This window comes from Talpa europaea (genome assembly GCF_964194135.1).
Source record: "Talpa europaea genome assembly, chromosome: 15".
Taxonomy (NCBI): Eukaryota; Metazoa; Chordata; class Mammalia; order Eulipotyphla; family Talpidae; genus Talpa; species Talpa europaea.
This window is the reverse complement of record NC_140083.1, coordinates 69,703,235-69,724,985: the sequence shown is the minus strand read 5'-3', so window position 1 is coordinate 69,724,985 and position 21,751 is coordinate 69,703,235. Positions and strand designations below refer to the sequence as shown.

At 51.1% G+C, this 21,751-nt stretch overlaps 1 protein-coding gene across 1 annotated transcript in view; it reads left to right on the top strand.

Annotated features, from left to right (window-relative positions):
* Window positions 1-5,253, top strand: part of LAG3 (lymphocyte activating 3) — a gene marked incomplete at both ends in the record, with an annotated part of 5,908 nt that extends 655 nt beyond the window's left edge. The window contains 8 exon segments of the mRNA XM_084256096.1: window positions 3-97; window positions 99-148; window positions 495-805; window positions 1,422-1,685; window positions 2,085-2,360; window positions 4,139-4,381; window positions 4,664-4,794; window positions 5,059-5,253. Of these exon segments, the coding sequence (XP_084112222.1) occupies window positions 3-97; window positions 99-148; window positions 495-805; window positions 1,422-1,685; window positions 2,085-2,360; window positions 4,139-4,381; window positions 4,664-4,794; window positions 5,059-5,253 (1,565 nt within the window).
* Window positions 5,254-21,751: the final 16,498 nt, after the last annotated feature.

The following is a 21,751-nucleotide window of genomic DNA, read 5'->3' as shown; positions in this document are numbered from 1 at the left end:
AGTGGGGGCTCCAGCGCCGGGGGCAGAGGTCCAGTTGGTGTGGGCTGAGGAGGGGGCACCTGCCCAGCTCCCGTGCAACTCCACCATCCCCCTCCAGGGATCTCAGCCGGCTGCAAACAGAAGTCACTTGGCATCATTTCCCAGACTGGTATGCACCCCAAACTTGGGCAATAGACCCCCCAAACCCAGCAGTCATCGTATTGCCACTGGAAACCCAGTTCTCTGTCCACTCTCTGAGCTGTCAGAAAGCCAGGTTCAGCCTCACCCGCCACTATGCACTCTTCCTCTGCTGACTGCTCCCCAGGCATCTGCATCCCACAGGGTCTCTCCGGGCCCAGTGGTGGTTGGTGCTGACCCAGCAGGAGGGGCTGGGGCTGGGGACCCCTAATGGTCAAGGGAGCTTCCCTCTGGGTGGGCTACCTCATCCTCCAAGTGTGGTTGGGCTGCATCTTCCCCCCAGGAATGTCTCAGTGTCTCTCCTCTCTTCCTCCCAGGGACCCACTCGGCGCTGCCCCCAGCCCTCCCCCGGCCCTCCGCCTGGGGCGGAGGCCGCGCGGCTACACCGTGCTGAGGCTGACTCCCGGGGGCCTGCGCAGCGGGAGGCCGCCCCTGCAGCCTCGCGTGCAGCTGCAAGAGCGGGGCTTCCAGCGCGGCGACTTCTCGCTGTGGCTGCGCCCGGCTCAGCGCGCCGATGCCGGCGAGTATCGCGCCACGGTGCGCCTACTGGACCGGCACCGGCACCGTGACCCGGGCCGCAACCACGTCTTCACCTGCCACCTCCATCTGCGCGTGGGCCGGGCCTCGAGTAGGTAGAGGTGGGACGAGGGAGCCCCGTACCCCGCCGCCCCGGGGCAGGAAGGGCTGGGGCAGCAGCTGTGCCGGCTGAGGACGTGCTCTAGGCCCTGCCCCAGCTCCTAGAGGGGAGCGGAAGGAGGTGGGGAGCGTGAGCGCGGCTGCAAGGTGCCCCCAAAGAAGCACGTGTATGGGAGGAGGGACTTAAGGAGAGATAGTATCGCCCCTTGAAGTCCCCTTCCCCCACCCGCAGCGGGAGTGCCAGGCTGGTGGAGGGGAGGCACCCTTTGTGGGAGGGGAGGGAGCCTGAAGGGCTAGAATGATTCATTTCAGACTGGGGTAGCTCAGGGAGTGGGCTTCATGGGGCTCCTCAGGAAAGACCTGGAGAAAGGTTAGGGTAGCCCACGCCAAGTAAACTGGAGACAGAGAAAGGAGGCCGCAGAGTTCTGGGCATCCATTTTGAGCACTTCCAAGTAACAGGCATTGGGCTGGGGTTTGGGAGAATATTTCAGGAGACAAAGACATCTACAGTGCAGTCCTAGTTTCCAGGCACTTCCAGCTTAGTTGGCCCACTGTGTTAGGGAGATGTTTCAGGTGGGGCTCACGGAGACTTCTTTGTCCTTGCACAGTGACTGCCACCCCCCCAGGGCCTCTCAGGACCAATGATTGGGTCATTTTCAACTGCTCCTTCAGTCGCCCTGACCTCCCAGCCTCTGTACACTGGTTCCGAGGCCCAGGCAGAGCTCCTGTCCTGAAGTCCCCTCATCACCATTTTGCTGGAAGCTTCCTCTTCCTGCCCCAAGTCAGCGCCTTGGACTCTGGACTGTGGGGCTGCTTGCTCACCTACAGAGATGGCTCCAGTGTCTCCATCACACATGACCTCACTGTCCTTGGTAATTCCTCCAGTCTGCCTTCACACTGGACCACAGTGTGGTCCTGTCATCATCTCCGCCTGCCTTATAGGTCCCCAAACAGGTCCTTGGCAGCTCTTGCCACCAGTGATTGCTCTGGGCCTCTATGTCTGGACCCTTTCTCTTATTGTGGGCTTTCTGCTGCCTTCTCTCTGAGCTTTACCCCTGGCCATTTGGCCTCACTTGCTGGCCTTTGGTCTTCTGCTGCTCCAGCCTACTTCTGGGGCTTCTGAGCATCCTCACTTCCTCCACCTTACTGTGTCCCCTGTACTCTTCTGAACCACCTGCTTCATTCTTCTTCCTTCCTTCCCTGCAGACCCAGTTCTTCAGCTTCTATGCACCTCTCCTCTCAGTTTTAACTTGGGGTTCCTTTTTCTCCAGGTCTGGAGCCCCAAGTGCCTCTGACAGTATATGCTGCAGCAGGTTCTGAGGTAGAGCTGCCCTGCCGCCTGCCTCCTGGGGTGGGAAGCCAGTTTCCCCTCACTGCCAAGTGGACCCCTCCCAACGGAGACCCCGACCTTGTGGTGACTGGAAACAGCGGCAACTTTGCCCTTCGCCTAGACTCTGTGAGCCAGGCCCAAGCCGGGAATTACACCTGCCACGTCCATCTGCAGAGGCAGCAGCTCAGTGCCACCATCACCTTGGCAGTCATCACAGGTCAGCCCCAGGTGGGAAAGGAGTGGCTGCATCCCAGGGGAGCTAGACCAGGCCCAGAAGCTGGGCCAGTCTACCCATGATGCCAGGCCACTGGGCGCATGTCATAGAGGTTGCCCCTTGTGGCCCCTTCTTCTCTCACCCCCATATAAAAAAATGAAACTGAAAATCTCCCCTGAGTCACCAGACAAACGTTCCACTCATGTCTAAGGGACTCCCCTGTTCTGAATTTCAGGAGGGTCTGAGAAGGTAGAAGGAGAAATGGCAAAAGTTTGAATGGTTTCCAAGAAGTGGGATATATTTCTAGAATCCTCGTCCACTTTGGGGCCAGGGCTGGGGTTAAAGTTACAGGAAATGGCCTGGATTGGGAGTTAATAAATTTCAGTCCCTTGGTCAGCAAATATTTACTGAGCAAGGGCTTTCCAAGACAGTATAAAGCAAACGCAAACACAAACAAAAAAATTCTCAGAAAGTATGCGCGTATTGATTGGCAACGGTCAGCCACGACTGCTTGATGTGTCTGCAGGACTCACCTGTGACCGATAAATAGCAGCACATATTAGGGGCTGCAAAATATATCAGCTGAATGAAAACATGGATACACGAACAAAGGATACACCCCCTGAGGGTCCATGATGGATTTTTACCTGCTTGCTGGATAGTTCTACCTAGACATCATATATACCCCTCAGTCTCACTCTGAACCCCATTTTCCAACCTGGGCTGGTACACCCCTTCTTAGGCAACCTGGTGGTCCCCTGCTCCTGGGAGCTCACCATATTGATGCCAAACTTAGTGAGGACACCTGATGGACATAGTGCGCTACAGCCCAGAACTTTTGGGCTCAAGAGATCCTCCAGCCTCAGCCTCCAGAGTAGCTGGGACTACAGGCATGAGCCGCCACGCCCAGCTGAACCCCATTTTCCTTCACACCCAATCATCTTGCTGACTTAGCCTTTCAGTTGGTAACTTCACTTGTATCCTGCTCACCCTGAAATCTGCCCCCCTACTTCCTTCATAGCCAGATCATCAGTCCCCAAAGCCCACCTGTTCTTTCTGTCCAGGGTCTTCTTGAGGGCCAGCTGTTTTGGTTCATTTTACCACACTGTCTGCATGACTGCTCCATGGCAGTTACTATCTCTTCCGCTTTTCAGAGGAGCTCTCCCAAGGTCACACATCTGGGAAGCGCCTCTCAACTCAGTTGTCTATCCCCCAGTCAGGGGTACTTCACACTCAGCTCAAGGCCCTTTCTCGTTTGTCTCCCCCCAAGCCCATCTTGTCTTTGGGATGCTGTCTCTAGATCAGTTGGTCAATTCGCTGTTCTCTAAACGTTTGGAAAGGGGGCCAGAATTCATTCAGGAAGCACCTCTAGGCAGGAGGCACTGATGTGAGTCATGTCCAAGTGGTGGAGGCAAGAAAAGTACAAGGTATCTGGGGGTCAAGTTACCTGAATGATACTGGAATTCTGAGCATTTGAATTGAAAGTAATACACAAGAAACTGAAATGATATATGTTATACCGTTCTTCCCGGGGAAGTTTGAGTCTAAACAGTGTCTTGAAGTTACTAGGGAGCTTGGAAAGGTTTTCAGAGGTAGAATGATCTGATCAGAGCTTTGTCTGGGGACTGGGTAAGATTTATTTGACCATGACCCTGATTTTCCCATCGGTCTCACCCAATCAGCATGCAGGGCCATTGAGGCTTGGGAGTTCAACCTATGGTTTCAAGTAAGAGCGTGGTGGGGAGGTGTCCCCAAAGAAATCTCCCCTCTAATTTTTCCAGTGACTCTTAAATCCTTTGAGTTACCTGACAACATGAGAAAACTACTTTGTGAGGTGACTCCGGCATCTGGACAGGAGCGCTTTGTCTGGAGCCCTCTGGACCAACAGTCTTGGAAGAGCTCCCCAGGACCCTGGCTGTCTGTGCAGGAGGCCAGACTTCTTTCCCAGCCCTGGCAGTGCCAGCTGTACCAGGGGGAGAGGCTTCTTGGAACAGCGGAGTACTTCACTGAGCTCTCTGGCACAGGTCTGCAACTCCCCCCTCCCCCAAAGGACACAGCCCAACTGTAGACACTCACCTGGATTCTACTTCCAGGCCTCCTCCCCACACCTCCCGCATTTTCTTTCCAACCAGCTGATCTCCAGTTTTAGTCTAGGCCTGACCCACTTCTGCCACTAATAGCTGAATGATCCTGGACAAGTCCCTTAAACTCTTCAGGCCTCCTTGTCTGCATATGTAAACTCTGAGGGTGTGGCAAAAAGTCCTTTCAGTCCTGACCCTACCCCTAATCCTGTACTTTCTCCCTAGGTCCTCAACGCTTTTGGGGAACCCCAGGTACCCTAAAAACAGGTGGTCTTTCTCTCGTCTTCATCTTTGGTGTCCTCTTTCTGTTCCTTTTGGTGGCTGGAGCCTTTGGCTTTCGTGTTTGGAGAAGACAGGTAAGCCAGCAGTGATACCCACAATGGCTTCCCTCTCCCCAGGACTCAGTGCTGTCTGGCACCCTTTCCTTCAGGGTCCCCTTTTCCTAAGTGTTTGTTCTCCAGGGATCCTTTATTCCTGAAGGACCCAAGGGAAGCTAAAAGGGGTTGAGAAAAGACCTGGGACCATCTGGGGAAGGGAGGGAGATGGGGAAGAATTGATGAACTCTGTGTCTTCCTGGCTCCCTTCCCACCCTCCATCATTGTTTCCTTGTCTTCTTTCAGTGGCGCCCAAGAAGATTCTCGGCCTTGGAGCATGGCATTCACCCACCTCCAGCTCAGAGCAAGATAGGGGAGCTGGAGCAGGAAGAACCAGAGCCGGAACTGGAGCAGGAAGAACCAGGGCCAGAGCCAGAGTCCGAGCCAGAGTCCGAGCCGGAACTGGTACCGGAGGCGACACTGGAGCCAGAACTGCCCTGACCTGGAGCTGAGGAAACCAGCCAGTCTCCACGTGCAGCCCCTTCCAAATAAACCCCATTTAGCAGCAAGCCTGAGTCTGGATTCTTCTTGCCCAGTGGAGGTTCCAGTCTCTCCCCAACCTCTGGGGGCTCCCATCTCTCACCCGAACCTTCTGATTTATTTTCTTTAACCAGACTCTTTCATCTTCCCCTTTTCTGTCTCTGACCTCTTTGTGTCTCTTCCTTGGTCTCTCTCTTGCTTGCTTTCTGTCCTGTGAGTAGTCATTTTTCTGAAGCTGCAAAATGGCCTCACCCCTTACATCTCCAGCCCTCTCCCAGGTATGCTCACCGCTTGCTTCATGCTCACTGCCCTGGTTTCCTTTATATTTTTGTCCCTCTGGCCCACCTCACCCCTCCCCATGCTCAGCTCCACTTCAGCAGGATCCTTGACCCTCTGACAGCAACACACACACACACACACACACACACACACACACACACACCCCCTGCCAAGTCACGTTTTCCAGGAGATCAGGTCTTGCAACCTTTCTGGGCAGGCTAGACTGAGGTGCCTGCCTTCTATGCCCAACCCCCACTTTCTTCTGCCCATGACCTGTCTGTTCCCAGCCATGAGAACACACCGCCACCCAGTGGCCATTGTTTGTCACACCACTGGCGGGCACCTGGCAGTCCAGGGGAGATTAATAGGGCAGGGGACAAGGTGGGCCCCAAATCCCCCCAGGCAGGCGTTTTTTGTGGGGTGCACTCTCGATATGGACTGCTTACAGTTGTCTTCAGCAGCTGTCACATACCCTGTGCGCCCTCCAGGCAAGGGACTGAACAGTACATGCCTCAGGACACACAGCTCTGGTCCTGGCAAGGTTATGGTCCAAGTCTGACAAAGGGGAGCGCTGTGAACAAAGGCCCCATGTGGGTGTGGGGAAAAACAGTCAGCAAGACAGCTGGCTCTTGCAGCTTTGGGGGTCAGGAGACCTGGCTTCTGATCCCACCTCTGCAGCTGGAATCAGAGCCAATCTCCCCGAGCTTCAGTTTCCTCATCTAGTCAACAAGATATTAAATAGGATAATGATAATGACCAACCAAAATGAGTTGTTCTGAGTATCACGTAATAAAAGGGTTTTGACGCTGAGAAGTGCTCCCTGCATGGATGTACTTCATTAGTCATTTGGCTAGGTGGGAACAGGCCCATTCATGTCATGTCTGGAATGATACAGGGGACCCACAGCCTGCCTCCCCCCTCCCCACCCCCCATGTCTCTCTGTTGGGACTCATGCATGAGTCTTGAGACACAGCCTCAGCCCACAGCACCCCCACGGCCTGGCCTGGGGACCTAGACCTCTACCTGCAATGTGTAAAGAGTTCTGGACTTTGGCCACAGAAAGCTCTGTCAGGGAACTTTACCCCTGGACAGGAGGGGAAGACTATTACCAGAGAATGGGAGCCTGCCAGGTGTCCCACAGTGACACACAGACAATCCCTGAGGCTACAGACCTAACCCCATGGAGGCATGGTGAGCCTTGGGGACCAAGGACAAAGATGGATCTTTTTGTTCTATGCAAAGGGGAGAATGGAACCCTCCCAAGCCCAAAGAATGAGCCATTTTCAGGCAACCTGAGGTTCTGAGCCTTAGGATGACGGAGACACTTGCCTTGTCACAGGAAGAGAAACAGTGTCACACAAAGGCAACTTGGTGATCACACTGGAAGGTGAAGTCCCAGAGTCCCTTTGAAAGGCCTCTGAGTGTCGTTCCCAACCTTTGCCAGTACCCAGGACACGCCTCAGCAATGCCACAGGACCCTTCTCTCTGTAACCGCAGTGGAAGCCCCCATTTTTTAACAGGCTAGGGGTTTCCTGGAAAGTTCTGTGGGTGGCATTTTTCTTCTCTGTTAAGTAACATCCTATGCCCTTTTGGTTTATGAGTATTTGTCAAGGACTCAGCAGCCACTGTGGGGGACTTCCCCAGGCTACTGCAGTAAGGGAACACACATAGAGAGAAGGGTTGCCTTGTCCTGCCACCCATTAAGGAAGAGAAGAGAATGGGCAGAAGGAAGAGGAGGGGGCTTGTGCACACAGCACTCCCCTCAGTAAATCTTATCCCTCCTCTGTGGGAGGTGACAAATCCCTGCCCCTGCGCCTCCCCCCAGCTCCATTCTCCATCCAGCAGGACAGCCTCTGGCCCTTTTCCATCCTCTTGAGGTCTTCCTGGGAACTAGGTTAATTCATTCCACATCTCCAGGGTTCCAGGCTGGAGTTCTGGGGCAGGGGGTGGGGGGACAGGCGGCTGGGAGCTCAGGGACCTTCAGAAGGGGCCTTGGACTGGATGGAAATCCTCTGAGGTCCTTGCTGAGAGGCAGGGGTGTGTGTATTGGTCATCCACTGCCAGCTAACAAGTCACCCACAAACTTAGTATTTTAAAACTCTATATGTAATATATATATACTATGTATAAAAATCATCTATCTATTATGTATAACATATATAAAATATTTATATGTAAAATCTTACATGGTCAGGAACTCGGGAACAGTTTATTTTTTTTTTAATTTTTTTTTCTTTTATAGAGGCATGTTTTTATTTATTTGTTTGTTTGTTCATTTGTTTCGTTTATACATGCACTGGGTACAGTCAGAAGCGCGGGAGGGTGAGAGAATTCACCAGAGCCAGAGCGGGGAGCAGAGCAGGCAGAAGGACCGAAGCACACTGCTGAGGGGAGCAGCGGGCGGCAGGAGAGGTCTGCGCGCCATGTGGGACCCTCCTATGGTGGCCAGGGAGCAGCCGGGAATCGAACCGGCGCTGCAGAGGCCGCGGGCAGCTTCGCAACCCAGCGCTCAACCGCTGCGCCACCGGGGAGGCCCGAACTCGGGAACAGTTTAGATGAGGAGCAGAGTTTCTTGTGAGTCTGCTACCAAGACATGGAGCTGTGGTCATCTGAAAGTTTGATTTGGCTGGGACATCTGCTTTCAAGAAGTTTCCCTCAGGTAGCTGCTGGCCAGAAGTTCTGGTTTTCCCTCAACCTAGACTTCCTCAAAGTTTGCACACAACATAACAACAAAAGCTATAATATCAGCTAACCTGGAAACGGACACACCATTCCTCTGCCTTGCTCTATTGGTCACACAGACCAACACAGAACAGTGTGGGAGGGACAAGATGAGGGAGCAAACTGAAGGAGGCAGAAGTCCCAGAGGCCATTTTGCAGCCTAGTTATCATGGCTGGATGGTAGTGAGGGAATAGTTCTGAGAGAGAGATAGGCCAACAGAGGGGAAGGCCTCTCTGGGGACCCCCACTCTCGGTCCTGCCACAGACCTGACAGCCTCTCCCATCGTCCACTGTCCAGAAGTTCAGGAGGTCAAGGGCCTGACCAAGTGAAGTGTGTTAGGGGAGAAGCCATGCTGTGCTCATTCAGGCCTGCAGTCACATTGAGCGTTTCCCACTGGACCTGGTCTTCTGATCACCACAGGGCAGAGCAGGGGTATAGGTAGGCTCACAAATTCCCCTGCCCTATCTTCCCCACCAAAAAAAGGTCCTATGGTTCAGGTCTGAGCCCCTACATCTACCCCTCCCACAAAGGAAATTAGGTTTCTCGCTCTGGCTTACCCCAGGGTGGAGTTCTGCCTTTGAAGGGAATAGGGTGTGGTGGGGATGAGTTCTTTCTGCTCTACTCTGTGGGTGACAGTTTCTCCAAGGGGCTGCAGGTGCCAGCTGGCTGAGCCCAAACTAGGCTCTGAAGGTGTCACACCTTCCATGGAATGGGTGGGGGGCAGAAGCCACCTTCTGAGGGTTGCAGAAAGTGGTCATGGGACTAGGGAGAATGTGGCTATAGTGGCCATGGGTCAGCCTCCAAGACTCAGCTTCCCAAAGAATAAATTCTATGACACCCCTCCCCTTTCCCCATGTCCCAGCCCTGCCCCCAACCCCCTTTGCAGTGTCAGTGCAGCTGCAAATGTTTCTGGTAAAGTAAGGAGGCCACCACAGGTCTGCACCTGGGGCATCCTGACTCCACAGGAGGCCCTGCCCCTGCCGCACTGGCCTGGTCTCCTATACACTGTCAGCAGCCTCCATGCTAGTTTTCCTCTCCTTCCTGTCTCTTTTTCCCCTTTTGGCCTCCACCCCATCCTCCAGCATGCAGACAGAATACATGCAACAAAAATAGCACTCTACTGGGAACCAGGAGAATTCTAGAAATCCCTATGCACCACGCTTGGGGTAGCTAGTCTTATTTCAGTTTCTTCTTCTGTAAAATGAGGATAACAGTACCTTCCAAAAGGGTTTGTTATGTGCTAGTGTATGTGAATGTGCTTTGGAAGTGCACAAATCACTTGGCATATGCAAAAGATCTTGGTGTTGCTAAACCTCAAAGTCCAGAGGAGGCTGTGCACCTCCCACTCTCTCCTCTGTTACCAGAGAAGACATCGCTAAGCCATCATCCTGGCCTTTCTTTTTATTATTTTCATTTATTTATTTATTTATTTATTTATTTATTTATTTATTTATGAATACAAGAGCTGGGGTGTAGCCCAGAGGTGCGGTGGGGGTTGGGGGGTGGTGGTGAAAGGATTCACCAGAGACAGAGTGGGGAATAGAACTGGTGGATTGACTGAAATGCACTGCTGAGGGGAGCAGCAGGCGCAGCAGGACAGGTCTGAGTGCCATGTGGGACCCTCGCTGGCCGCCCGGGGAATGAACCGGCGCTGCAGAGGCTGCGGGCAGCTTCCCAGCACAGTGCTCAACCACTGCGCCACCAGGGGAGGCCCAGCAGCTCCACTTTGGCTGAGCATTTGCCTATGAAAGGAAGAGGATTTGGGGTGATTTATTGGGGAAAATATCTTCCCTTCCCTCCTCTATGTACGCTAATTCTATTAAAGTGCTTTTACACTAAAAGCCTGCTTTGCCTTTATATGGCAAATGGCAGGACTCCAATTTAGAGCATGAAAGATTGGGGTCCCTAGGCACCCCTTGGTCATGTGTTAACAGAACTGGGATTTGAACTTACTTGCTTGGACCCCAGTCTCTGCCTTCTTCCCTCAGCCTTTGCATAAAGAGAGGCCAGGATGGGGCTTCCCTGGTGGCACAGTGTGTTTCGTTAGTTTCCCTCAGCAGTGTGTTTTGTCAAGTCTGCCTGTTCTGTTCCCCGCTCTGGCTCTGGTGAATCCTCTCACCCTCCCGAGCTTCTGACTGTACCCAATGCTTGTATAAATAAATAAATAAATCTTTAAAAAAAAAAAAACAAAGTGGGGCTGCTGAGTCTCAAAGGCTTGCCACAAGTCTAAGGCACCTTTTAGCAGAGAACCACAGGAAGGAGGTGAAAGAAGCCAGGCAAGTCAGGGACAAAAGAAGCAAAATCAAAGTACAAATCAAGTTAAAGTTTGCTATCATCAGCCTCCCCACATGATTCTCACCCATGTGTCTCTCCTACATGTCTCTCCTCCAAGTGCGTCCTTCCACATCTCTTTCCCAGCAGTACCAGGTCTAATCCCTCCACAGTAACAAGAGGAGTTCCCTTAACCTACCTGCCTTCCACATTGTAGAGCTTCCCCTGGCTGCTCAGCTCTGCTCATAGTTCCCAGGAGCCTGTCCAAGGCAGCTCAGATAAGTGGGGGAGAGGAACATTGCACTGCGCCTACCAGTTCTACCCATTAGGGCTATGGTTAGTAGATCTGTGACCTTAAGCAATCTTCTTTTTCTTTTATTTTTAAAAAATATTTATTTATTTATGCATACAAGAACTGGGGTACAGGCCAGAGGTGGTGGGGGAGTGAGAGGATTCACCAGAGACAGAGTGGGGAACAGAACAGGTGGATTGACTGAAGTACACTGCTGAGGGAAGCAGTGGGTGAGTCAGGAGAGGTCTGCTGCACCATTTGGGTCACCTCCCTAGCTGGGGATCAAACTTATGCTTCAGTAGCTGAAGGTAGCTTCATAGTGCTGTGTTTTAACCCCTTGCACCACCAAGGAAGCCCCCATAGTGGTAAATTCTTTAAAAAACAAAAACCAAAAAAAAAAATATTTTTTTACATCATTGTTCATTTTTATACATTGTTCAAGTATATTTTACCAGAACAAATTTAGAATCAAGAGCAATAGCATTTACCATTGGAAGAAAAGATTCAACAAGTACTAAGGGACTACTGGGCCCGACACGCTCTGCTGAGTGCTAGGGTACAGTGCTAAGTAGAACAGATGTGGTCACTGCATTAGCCTGGGAGATCCTCACCATTGCCCCGCCTCATCATTTCTCTATTCTTGCGTCAGTGCTTCCAAGGGGGAAGCAGCTCAAGGTATTGGGAGATTTTTCATAAGGAACTTTATTTCAACTGAGGAACTTGGTAGCCTTCTCAGCCTATGAAGAAGGTCATGGGCAAAGGAAGGTCACCTGAGGAGGAAGATCCTGGATGAGAAAAGAACAGCAACAAGATATAAAGTCCGCTGGGGTACCTAGCTGCGCTCCTTCACCTTTTCACCTCTTTTATTTTAAGATTTATTTTTTATTTATTTATGCATACAAGAGCAGGGGTGTAGGCCAGAGGTGCAGGGGCTGAGAGGATTCATCAGAGACAGAGTGGGGAACAGAACAGGCAGATCTACTGACATACACTGCTGAGGGGAGCAGCGGGCGAGTCAGGAGAGGTCTGCTGCGCCATGTGGGTTAGCTGCCTGGCCGGGGATAGAACTGCAACGAACATATAAAGGCTTACAAATAAATAAATACATACACCAAAGTGAAACTAAAAATATTAAGGTGCCTGTGAGCACCGAGTGTAAAAGTGGCTGCGCCCACAGCCCGAGTGTTAAAGACTGATAAAGCAGATGGTATCTGAGTCTGAGCCTGATAAGGGTATATAAAAGGAGTGGATTTCTGAAGCAAACTCAGAGCAGTTTCCAAGAGACTGGCTCAGGCGAAGGACTTGCCGGAGGCTATTCTTCTGGAGTCTAACTCAATGCTTTGGACTTCAGATTGTTCTCCAGCCTGAACCTCCCCCTCACTCCCCAACTTGGCCCTCCACGAATTGGCTGGACAACCTGCATGACCATCCATACTCAGGGCCCTTGAGCCTAGAGACTTCCACTTCAGTGGAACAGCCAGCGAAGACAGGTTGCGTCTACCGTCTTCAGTCAAAGGTACTTGCGATCACTGGGTTGGCTTACCTGTTTGAGCCTGAGTGTTAATGTGACAACTATAATAATAAATTCTCTCTGAGAGCCAACCTCTGACTGGAGCCTATTAATTACACTTGCGATAAGAACTCAGGCAGCAGTGGCTGCCGATAGCTTCGTAGAGCTGACTTTAACCCCTGTGCCACCAGGGAGGCCCACCTTCTCACCTCTGAATCACCTCCCTCCAGATTTCTTTCAGGTAAGAAATTAACTTCAGCCTCATTTAGCCCTTCATTCTGTTACCTTTGCTTTCACTTGTAGCAGAGCCCAAGGCTTTCGACCTGCTCTTTCCACGTAAGCGGGTTTTTTTAAATAAGTTTTTTTAAGATCTATTTATTTATACATACAAGAACTGGGGTATAGGCCAGAGGTGTGGGGGGTGAGGGGATTCACCAGAGACAGAGTGGGGAACAGAACAGGCAGACTGACTGAAATACACGGCTGAGGGGAGCAGCAGGCGAGTCAGGAGAGGTCTGCAGCGCCATGTGGGTAGCTCCCTGGCCGGGGATCGAACTCGTGCTGCAGTGGCTGCAGATAGCTTCATAGTGCTGCCACTTAACCCCTTGCATCACCAGGGAGGCCCCCACATAAACCTTTTTTGACTTTCCAGTTTAAATAAGGTTCCCTCTGAGAAGCACTCCTGGCACCTGTGTTCCCTTCGTCACACTTGTCCAATTGTAATGGGATTACTGTTTGTTTAGCTTCATGTCATAGGCTAAAGGAGGGACTGTGTCTAGCTAACTGAATTTGGCATCACCCCAGCACCCAACAGTGTGCTTTGAGCCTGGTAGACACTCACACTTGTTGAATATATGAATCAGTGGAGACCTCTGGACTGAATCGGAGGTTAGAAACTCAAGTGCCTATAGGATCCCACTAGGTAGTACAATGAGAAAAGCAAGCTGACCCAAAGCAATGGGGAGGATGTCTGCATACTATCCTGTGGGAAGGTGAGGATGGCCTGAGAGGAGGGACATGTCCCCTCCTCTGGTGGTTGCACCTTAAAACCTTCATTTATATCCATTACCAAAACCACACCCAACTGCAAGAGAGGATGGGAAATATAATTTAAATCTGAGAGGTCGGGGCCTCCCTGGTGGCACAAGGGGTTAGGCAATGCACTATGAAGCAATCCGCAGCCTCTGCAGCACTAGTTCGATCCCCAGCCGGCCAGGGAGCAACCCACATGGCGAGGCAGACGTCTCCTGACTTGCCCGCTGCTCCCCTCAGCAATGTATTTCAGTCAGTCTGCCTGTTCTGTTCCCCACTCTGTCTCTGGTGAATCCTCTCACCAACTGCATCTCTGGCCTGTACCCCAGTTCTTGTACACGAAAACAAATAAATCTTTAAAAAAAATTTTTTTTTAAATCTGAGAGGTCATGAACTCAGCAAAAAATTAAGGGTTCTATTGCTAAAGAAGGACGAAACAGATTGGGGAGACAACTGAAGGTCTAGATGTTCCTTACAGTATGACCTCGGGGGTCCCTGGGATCCTTTATAGGGGTTCCCCCACTTGTACTATTTTTGTAAAAATGATAGGACATTATTTGCTATTGTCACTACACTGCAAAAGCAACCTGGAATCACTGTTGCCTGAGTACCGATCAAGGAATGGCACCAACCATATAATAAACATTGTAGTTTTCACCGCCAGACATTTGCAGTGAAAAAAAAAAAATTCTCTCACTCCTTTCCTCTGCCATCGGGCTGCATGTTCTTGCCTCTTCCTTGCCATGTCTTCTCACAAGACTTTAGGATCAAGCAATTCCTAGCCAAGAAGCAAAAACAGAATCGTCCCGTTCCCAGTGGATTTGGATGAAAGCTGATAATAAAATCGGATACAATTCCAAGAGGAGATGCTGGAGAACCCAGATGGTCTGCAAGGAATCACAAGGGAGATGGCACACGTATTTGTGCTCTATTGCGCTCAATGGCTTCGGCCTTGTCACACTGCAAACATCTCTTCTTTGTGGACATGCTTCCTCCTGGACACTTCTATACCTGGCTCAGTGATAAATATGGGAGCTCTTTGGGAAAAAAAAATGAACAAAAATTCATACCAGTTTCACGTAAGAGGGCTCTTCATGAAGTAGTAGATACTCATTTTATTCAATTTCAACCCTTGAGAACCCTGGGTTATGAAATGAGAGGTAGGATCAGCCTTTCTGCCCCATGTGAAGTACAGTGGTCTCAAGTAGAGACACTCACGTTAATGGTCAGAGTTGAAAGCTGAACTAGCCGGCCTCTCATAGAGGCGGGTATGGCCTGACCATACAGGCATATGGAAAGGATCATGCAGGCTGCTCAGTGGAGGATAGCCCGGAGCATGAGAACAGAGATGCCAGGAGATCAGTGAGGAAGTGGGAACTGTAGCCCACGCAAAGCATGGAGGAGCCTGGGGATGAAATAGTGACAGTGGGGCAGAGTGACTTGGATGGATTTTGGAGCTTTTTGGGAGGCGACAGCCACAGGAACTGGTAAATAAAATCATGGCAGGGCTTGGGTGAAGAAGGAGCAAAGATTATACCTAGATTACTTATTGGAGCAGGTTGGTGGATGCAGAAGCCCAGAGGGGGAGCTTTGGAGGGTGGCAGTGTGCACATTTAAGTTTAGTTTGGGCGGTGTTGAGTTTGCAGTGTCTTGTCACCATCCAAGTGGAGTTGTCCAATGAAAAGATGGAGACAGAGCCGGAGCTGGGCTAGAGATTCAGGGTTGGCCAGAGATGAAGGCCCAGAGGAGAAAGAAGCGTCTGAGAGTCTCAGCCGTCCTCTGCTCTGCCTTTCTGTCCCACCAGCCACCTCGAAGTCCTCTGGTGCGGGAGCCCCAGAAGCACCCACTTAACAAATGCCCCTGGGGTGAAGGAGCAAGGAGCTGTTTGGGGCTTATAACAATGGCTCTGGTACATTCTCCTCCTGCCTCCCACTTCTTTTCCCGAAACTCAGGCCATATTGCCTATCATCGCCGAGATCTCTTTCTTGAAGTGTGGTAACATTCTGGCCTCTTTGTGTTTCTGTTTTTTCCTTTGACTTTAGCATTTTCACTTTAACATCTGCCCGGAGGGGGGGAGGGGGGGGACCCCAGCTCCAGCTGGTGACGTTGGGGGTTGGACTAGGCCATGAGTGTGAGGAACCTCACTGTAAGGCTTCCTGTCGCTCTGCGCTTCTGTAGAAGTAACAACACCCTCCCCAGTGGGCTCCTGGTTCCCCAGCTCAGAGGCCACACTTAGGTACACTTGTTCGAGACCCGAGGGGGAGAAAGACGCAGGCATAGAGGTAAGATGGACAGACTCTGCTTCATTCATCTCCGCGGGTCTGGAAAGGGTTGGAGAACTTAGCACACGCATCGCTGAAATGTGCTGGACTCCCATAGGCTTGGGTCACTTTCTCTGACAGTTTCTTTCTTTCTGTTTTTTTTTTTTTTTAAAGATTTATTTATTTATGTATAGAAGAACTGGGGTATAGGCCAGAGGTGCAGGGGGTGAGAGGATTCACCAGAGACAGAGTGGGGAGCAGAACAGGCGGATCGACTGAAATACACTGCGGAGGGAGCAGTGGGCAAGACAGGAGAGGTCTGCTGTGCCATGTTAGTTAGTTCCTTGGCCGGGTTGCAGCGGCTGCGGAGAGCTTGATACTGCTGAGAATTAGGCCCTTTCGCCCCCTGGGAGGCCCCTCCTCTGGCAGCGATCTCCTAGTGGAATTGATAGTTCAGGAGAATGAGGACTTTGTCAAACTCCTCTCCTCATCCTCACTCTCCCCAGCTCAGATCCCTGAATAGGTGACTTTCAGAGGCTTATGGACTCCAGAGACGGAATGAGGTCGTCCCTCTGGCTGAGAATGGCAGTGGAAGACAACTAGTCATGGGCACAGATGGAGATAATGATAAGAAGAGGGGATGAGAGGGGGGGAAAGGGAAGAAGAGGTAGGAAAGAAACGGGAAGAATAAATAAGTATTAAGGAAGGAGTTGTATAAAATAAATGAAAAAAGAAGTAAAGGTAAAAATGAAGAAAAATTGAAATAGAATCTAGTCTAGGGTCAATTCGCTCATTGACACAATCGCCGAGAATTCACGGCAGAAGTCTTACTTGCAGCATCTCACAAGCATAGGATTGATGTGGCCTCCTTTAACGATGTTTTTTTTTAGATTTTTTTGTGCACTTTTAGGACCTTTGTACAATATATGTAAAGATACTTCTACTTTAATTAGCTTCAACATGATTAATGAAACGGGAAAGCCAAAATTCTCAAAAAGGGTTGGTGCTGAGGTCTTATGTATGAAGTGCTGTAATAGTGGTAGATACATATTTTTAGGTAAATCCATCATTAGAAAAATTAGTTCTCAGAAAATTGGTTTTAAGTGTCTCAGTCTGCTCTGGAAAAGAAGGCCAAGAATGAGGACTTTTTCACATCCCTCACGCTGGCTTGGTGGAGTGTGGGGGAGATAAACCTCAAGACCATATCCTGTGTGCCTCCACTCTCTCAGTCCTTTCCCTTCTCCTGAGACGTCTGTAGCCTTGAAACCCTGTCCCCAGGAGTCCTCTGCCTTCCCTTCACAGGTACGTTCTGGGAGTAGGGCCTCCTCCGTACAGTAAGATTTCTCAAAATAGAAGGAGCTCACCCTTTGACTCTGGGCGAAATACCTCTTCCTGAATGTTCTGCTCTTGTGGGGCAAATGTTTAGGGACGCAAGGCTCAGAAGAGAAACATGGGGGAAGTTACTGAGTTTCGTGTTTTGACAAATAATTTCTTGTGTAATGTTAGAGTCCCTAGCTCAGACAAAATGGCCGCCCTTAATCACAGATGATGGCGTTCCCAGAGGACATGATTAGCGCTAACTCAAGAGATTATCTTTCTCCTTCAGGTTAGGGGCACTTATATAGAAGAGGTTTACCTCAAAATAAAAATTTCCCACACCAGCTGTTTCTAGGTAGAAACCTCCCTGAACCTTAGACCCCGGTACTGGTCCTCTGGTCATAAAGATAGGTGGGCCTGAGGAAACTTAGGTAGACCAAGGGCCTCACACACTTTCGACGCTCAGAAGATGTTTGTTGAAAGGAATAACTTTGCTATGGGTGGGTGCTGGGAGCGGCAGATGAGGGCCTAGGTTTGTCAAGCTCTAAGGTTGAGCTCTGTTCTGTATCTTTCGGGGGATAGAGGAAGGAGGGGGCACGGCTCCCCCTACGTGGGCGTCTGAAGCAAAGGAGAGGATGGCGGAGGTTGCAGCCACGGAACCACAAGGGTCCCTTAGAGGGGACGTGGTCTCTAGGAAGTTTACATGAAGCCAGTGAGCAGTAGACAGGGTGTGTGGCGGGGGGGGGGGGCACATCCCGTGGCTGGGCTTGAGGGGGCTGACTGGGGGCAATAGGAGAAGATGAAAGCGGCTGCGGGACCACAGACTGTTGCTGTGGTGGGGCTGTGCCCTCTTTCTCTCCCCAACTCCTCATCCAATCTGGGGGGAGTAGGGGTTCAGGGAGAGGGCAGCAGGCACCTCAGGGGCTCTGAGAGCGTGTGCAGTGGGTGTGTCGCCATTTTGGTCTCGCCCTCTGGAGTCTCTTTGTCTCTTTCCTCTACTGCTCTTTGCTTGTACATTGGCCCACAGGATTTCTTCATCTTCTTCCTTCTGCCTCTACTTTTTCTGTACTACCCTGGGCTTTGTGTGTGAGGGGGGATTGTGTGATGTGTAGCTGTTGTTTTGTTCATTTATTTTATTTTTTAAAGATTTATTTATTTATGCATACAAGAACTGGGGTACAGGCCAGAGATGCAGGGGGTGAGAGGATTTACCAGAGACAGAGTGGGGAACAGAACAGGCAGAGCGACTGAAATACACTGCTGAGGGGAGCTGCGGGCAAGTCAGGAGACATCTGCCTCGCCATGTGGGTTGCTCCCTAGCAGGCCCAGGGATCAAACTCGTGCTGCAGAGGCTGAGGGTTGCTTCATAGTGCATTGGTTAACTCCTTGAGCCACCAGGAAGGCCCCTGTAGCTGTTGTTTTAATGAGCTGTTCTGGGTCTTTCCCTACCTCCCTGTCTCTCTCCCATCCTCCCTTACCTTGCCCGCTCATTCAGTGTCTCAGAATCTGTCCTTTTGCCTTTGTCCACCAGCGGCCACCTTCCTTGCATCCACCCTGGGCCTCCAGGTTGTGCTCTGCAGCCTCCCTTCAGATCAAAGCTTATTGATAATCCTGCATTCCTGCGAGAGGCCTGTTTATAGGGCAAGAAGGGAGGAGAGCTTACTGGCAGCTGGCAACAGAAGAGATGAGAAAGAAGAGGCAGGGACACTCCAAGCCAGATCGAGGGAGCCAGAATTGCCTCCTGGCTAGTAAGGCACAGAGGAGGAAAGACACAGACGCAAAAAGCTGAAGACAGGCCAGGCACGGCGTCGGGAGGCAAACACAAAAATGTACAGATGTGAGCAGAGAAACAAGCGGGGCAGGGCAAGGGGGGTGGGGAGGCACAGGAACCAGCACCTCAGGGACCAGCAATCCTCCCAGCCTCTCTCCGGAGGCTGCGGTGTACAGGATGCTACTGTACTGGGGCCTGGCCGCCTCTGGGGAGGCTGAGGATGTGAAATCAAAGGCCAGCTCTCTGGAGTGAGTGGCAGCGGAAACCCCAGGCACCAAAGCGCACAACAGCTGGAAACCCATATCCTCCTCTGCTGAGCTGAGCCCTGGCTGGCGTGGGGCAGTGCAGGATGCTGGAGGTGGAGTGGCTCTCTGCAGGCCCCAGATCTTGGCATGGGGAGGAAAAAATGACCCCTCTTTGGGGATGAGTTACAAATGTCCCTAACCTTTGTCAGGCACCTAAGTTGAACTTGGACCCCAAAGAAGGGAGCTTCCATAGGGAGACTCCTTGACTCTCTGCTCTCCAGGGACACAGTGGGTCCGGGGTGAGGGGGCCCAATGGGAGCCACTGTCAGATGTAAGAGTACCTCTCCCTCTCCTGCTCACCCCAGCCTTCCCTTCAATGCCTCCACCCCCATGTTAACTTGTAAACAACTTCCCTTCCCTTCTCTCCTTCCTCCTTTCCTGGAAACTCCTCCCTGACCTCATCTCTCCCTGCTTCCCCTGCCATGGGTTAGGCACTGGATAATTCCCTTGCAGGCGGATTGATTGACTGGAAGGGGCTTTAAAAAAATCTTCCCCCAAATCTCATTAGGAGGCCAAACCCCCAGAACCCATCTGAGCTGCTGCTGGGTTGTGTTTTAGCCCAACAGGAAACAGAGCTGCTGCCTCAGCTGGTTCTTAAGGCCGCCTAAAGGGGGTTATTCACAGAGCTGTGGACAGGGCTAAAGGATTGCAGACACCAGCTACAGCAGGCAGGGTCCTGAAGGGACAAGGGCGAAAATGGTGTTTCTGGAACCCACTGAAGGTCTGTGGATAAGAGATCACCAGACAGGAGCTGAGGGTGTAACAGGGTGGTCCCCAGGAAAGGGGGAGGTTCCCTGCCCCACCCAAGGGAGGGTGGAGCTGAGCAGGAAGAGGAGAAGCTGCAGAGGAGACTGAGGAAGGAAGCAGGATAGAGCCAGAAGGAGCCCTGGAGGAGGCGCATGGAGCCCAGAGACACGTGAAGAAACTGCGCTTCTCTTTTGGTCGTGGACTGGGTGACACAGATGTGGGTGAGACCCGTGGGGGGTGACCATGGCAGCTTTTATCTTGATTTTGATTTTGTTCTTTTCCTTCCGGACTTGTCCGGTTGTTTGTGACCCTTTTCTGTGGGTCCCCACTGGAAGCTGTTTTAGACTTGTGGCAGGCTTTGGGACCTTGCGCTGGGCCAATCCTGCTTGGGTGGACTTTTACCCACGAGGGGATGGGTAACTTTGGGTGCTTGATTCAGAAACTAGATTCTTTGCCTTTCCTGGATTGTTTCCTAATTGTGTTAAAGTTCCTTCCTAGTAAAGTCTCATGTTTTGTGTTGATGTGGCGGATGGCAGAACCCATTTAGAATAGGCAGGTTTGCGGGGTTTGGGCTGCCCCTCTCTCTGCCCTGTAACAAGGGGAGGAAGGAGGGCGGGAACCAGCTTACATAGACCATATGGAGTGTCTACTCAAAAATCAACTCTGGCTCCCTGTTGTTACAGGGCAACCCCGGTATAAAACGGATTGCTTGACTGTGGGTCCTCACCCACGCGCTTAAAAGGGACTTATTAATACTCCACTGCAGGCACACACAAAAGGTTAATAAAAGGTTTATTTACAAGGGCAGGGGAAATGAGGAAATGTACAACTCGGGGAGAAAATAGGGAGATAGAGTCTTAAATGTGTCCTACCCGATCCGCCGACCTGGAAACCCAATGGCACGCTGAGAGCTGGCCGCCAGCCAAGAGCCGTGAAGCCAAGAAGTTGCCCCCCAAGGCCCACGTGTCTGTTTTTATATCAAACCTGGCTGCTTAACTCCACCCTCAGGTCCCAGCCACCCTCCCTTGGTGGTGATGGGGTTTGTCTTTCCCAGAGTCTTGATGGCTTTAGTCTGGAGTGGGGGTGGAGTCCACAAAGCCTGTATGGGATTAGCTCAGGACTTCCTTTCCCCCCCAACAATGTCACCTCCAGAGCAAAGTCCTAACTTCCAGTCTGCCTGTCCAGATTTACAATCTGGCCCCAAAGGCCCCTCTCCCATCATCTCTGACACACAGACACAAGCCCCTTTGCCCACCTCACCGTGAGATGCCCCTCCTGTTTCCCTTTCATCTAACTCTTACTTTCCTTTTCAATTTTAAAAATGATTTTTTATTGAGGTGGCATTGATTTACAACACTATATATGATTCAGAGGTGCAAGTTCTTACCTCTTCAGATGTATGTTACCACACCCTACCCACCACCTAAACCACCATCCATCAGCCCCCTCCTCCCTGTCTTTCCCCCACTTTCTCGTCCTCTGGTAACCTCAGTTCTAGGTCAGACTGTAGTTCTAGGATTTGTTTCGGTTCTTTAGTTTTATCTGTTCTTTTTTTGTTTCTTTTTAGTTTACCTATGAGTGAAACCGCTGGGTATTTGTCTTTCTCCTTCTGATTTCACTTGGTGTAATCCTCTCTTGTTCCACCTGTGCTGTCACAAATAGCAAGATTTCATCCTTTGTCACTGAGTAGGATTCTGTTGTGTGTGTACACCACAGTTGCTTTATCCACTCACCTGTTGTTGGGCACTTAGCTATTTCTATAACGTGGTATTGCCAGAAGTGCCACAGTGAACCAGGCACATCTATCCCCTTGAATCAGTGGTTTTGTGTATTTGGGCAGAATCCTAGGAGAGGAATTGCTGGATCATATAGCAGATTCATTTTTTAAAATTCATTTATTTATGCATACAAGAACTGTGGTACAGGTGTGGGGGAGGGTGAGAGGACCCACC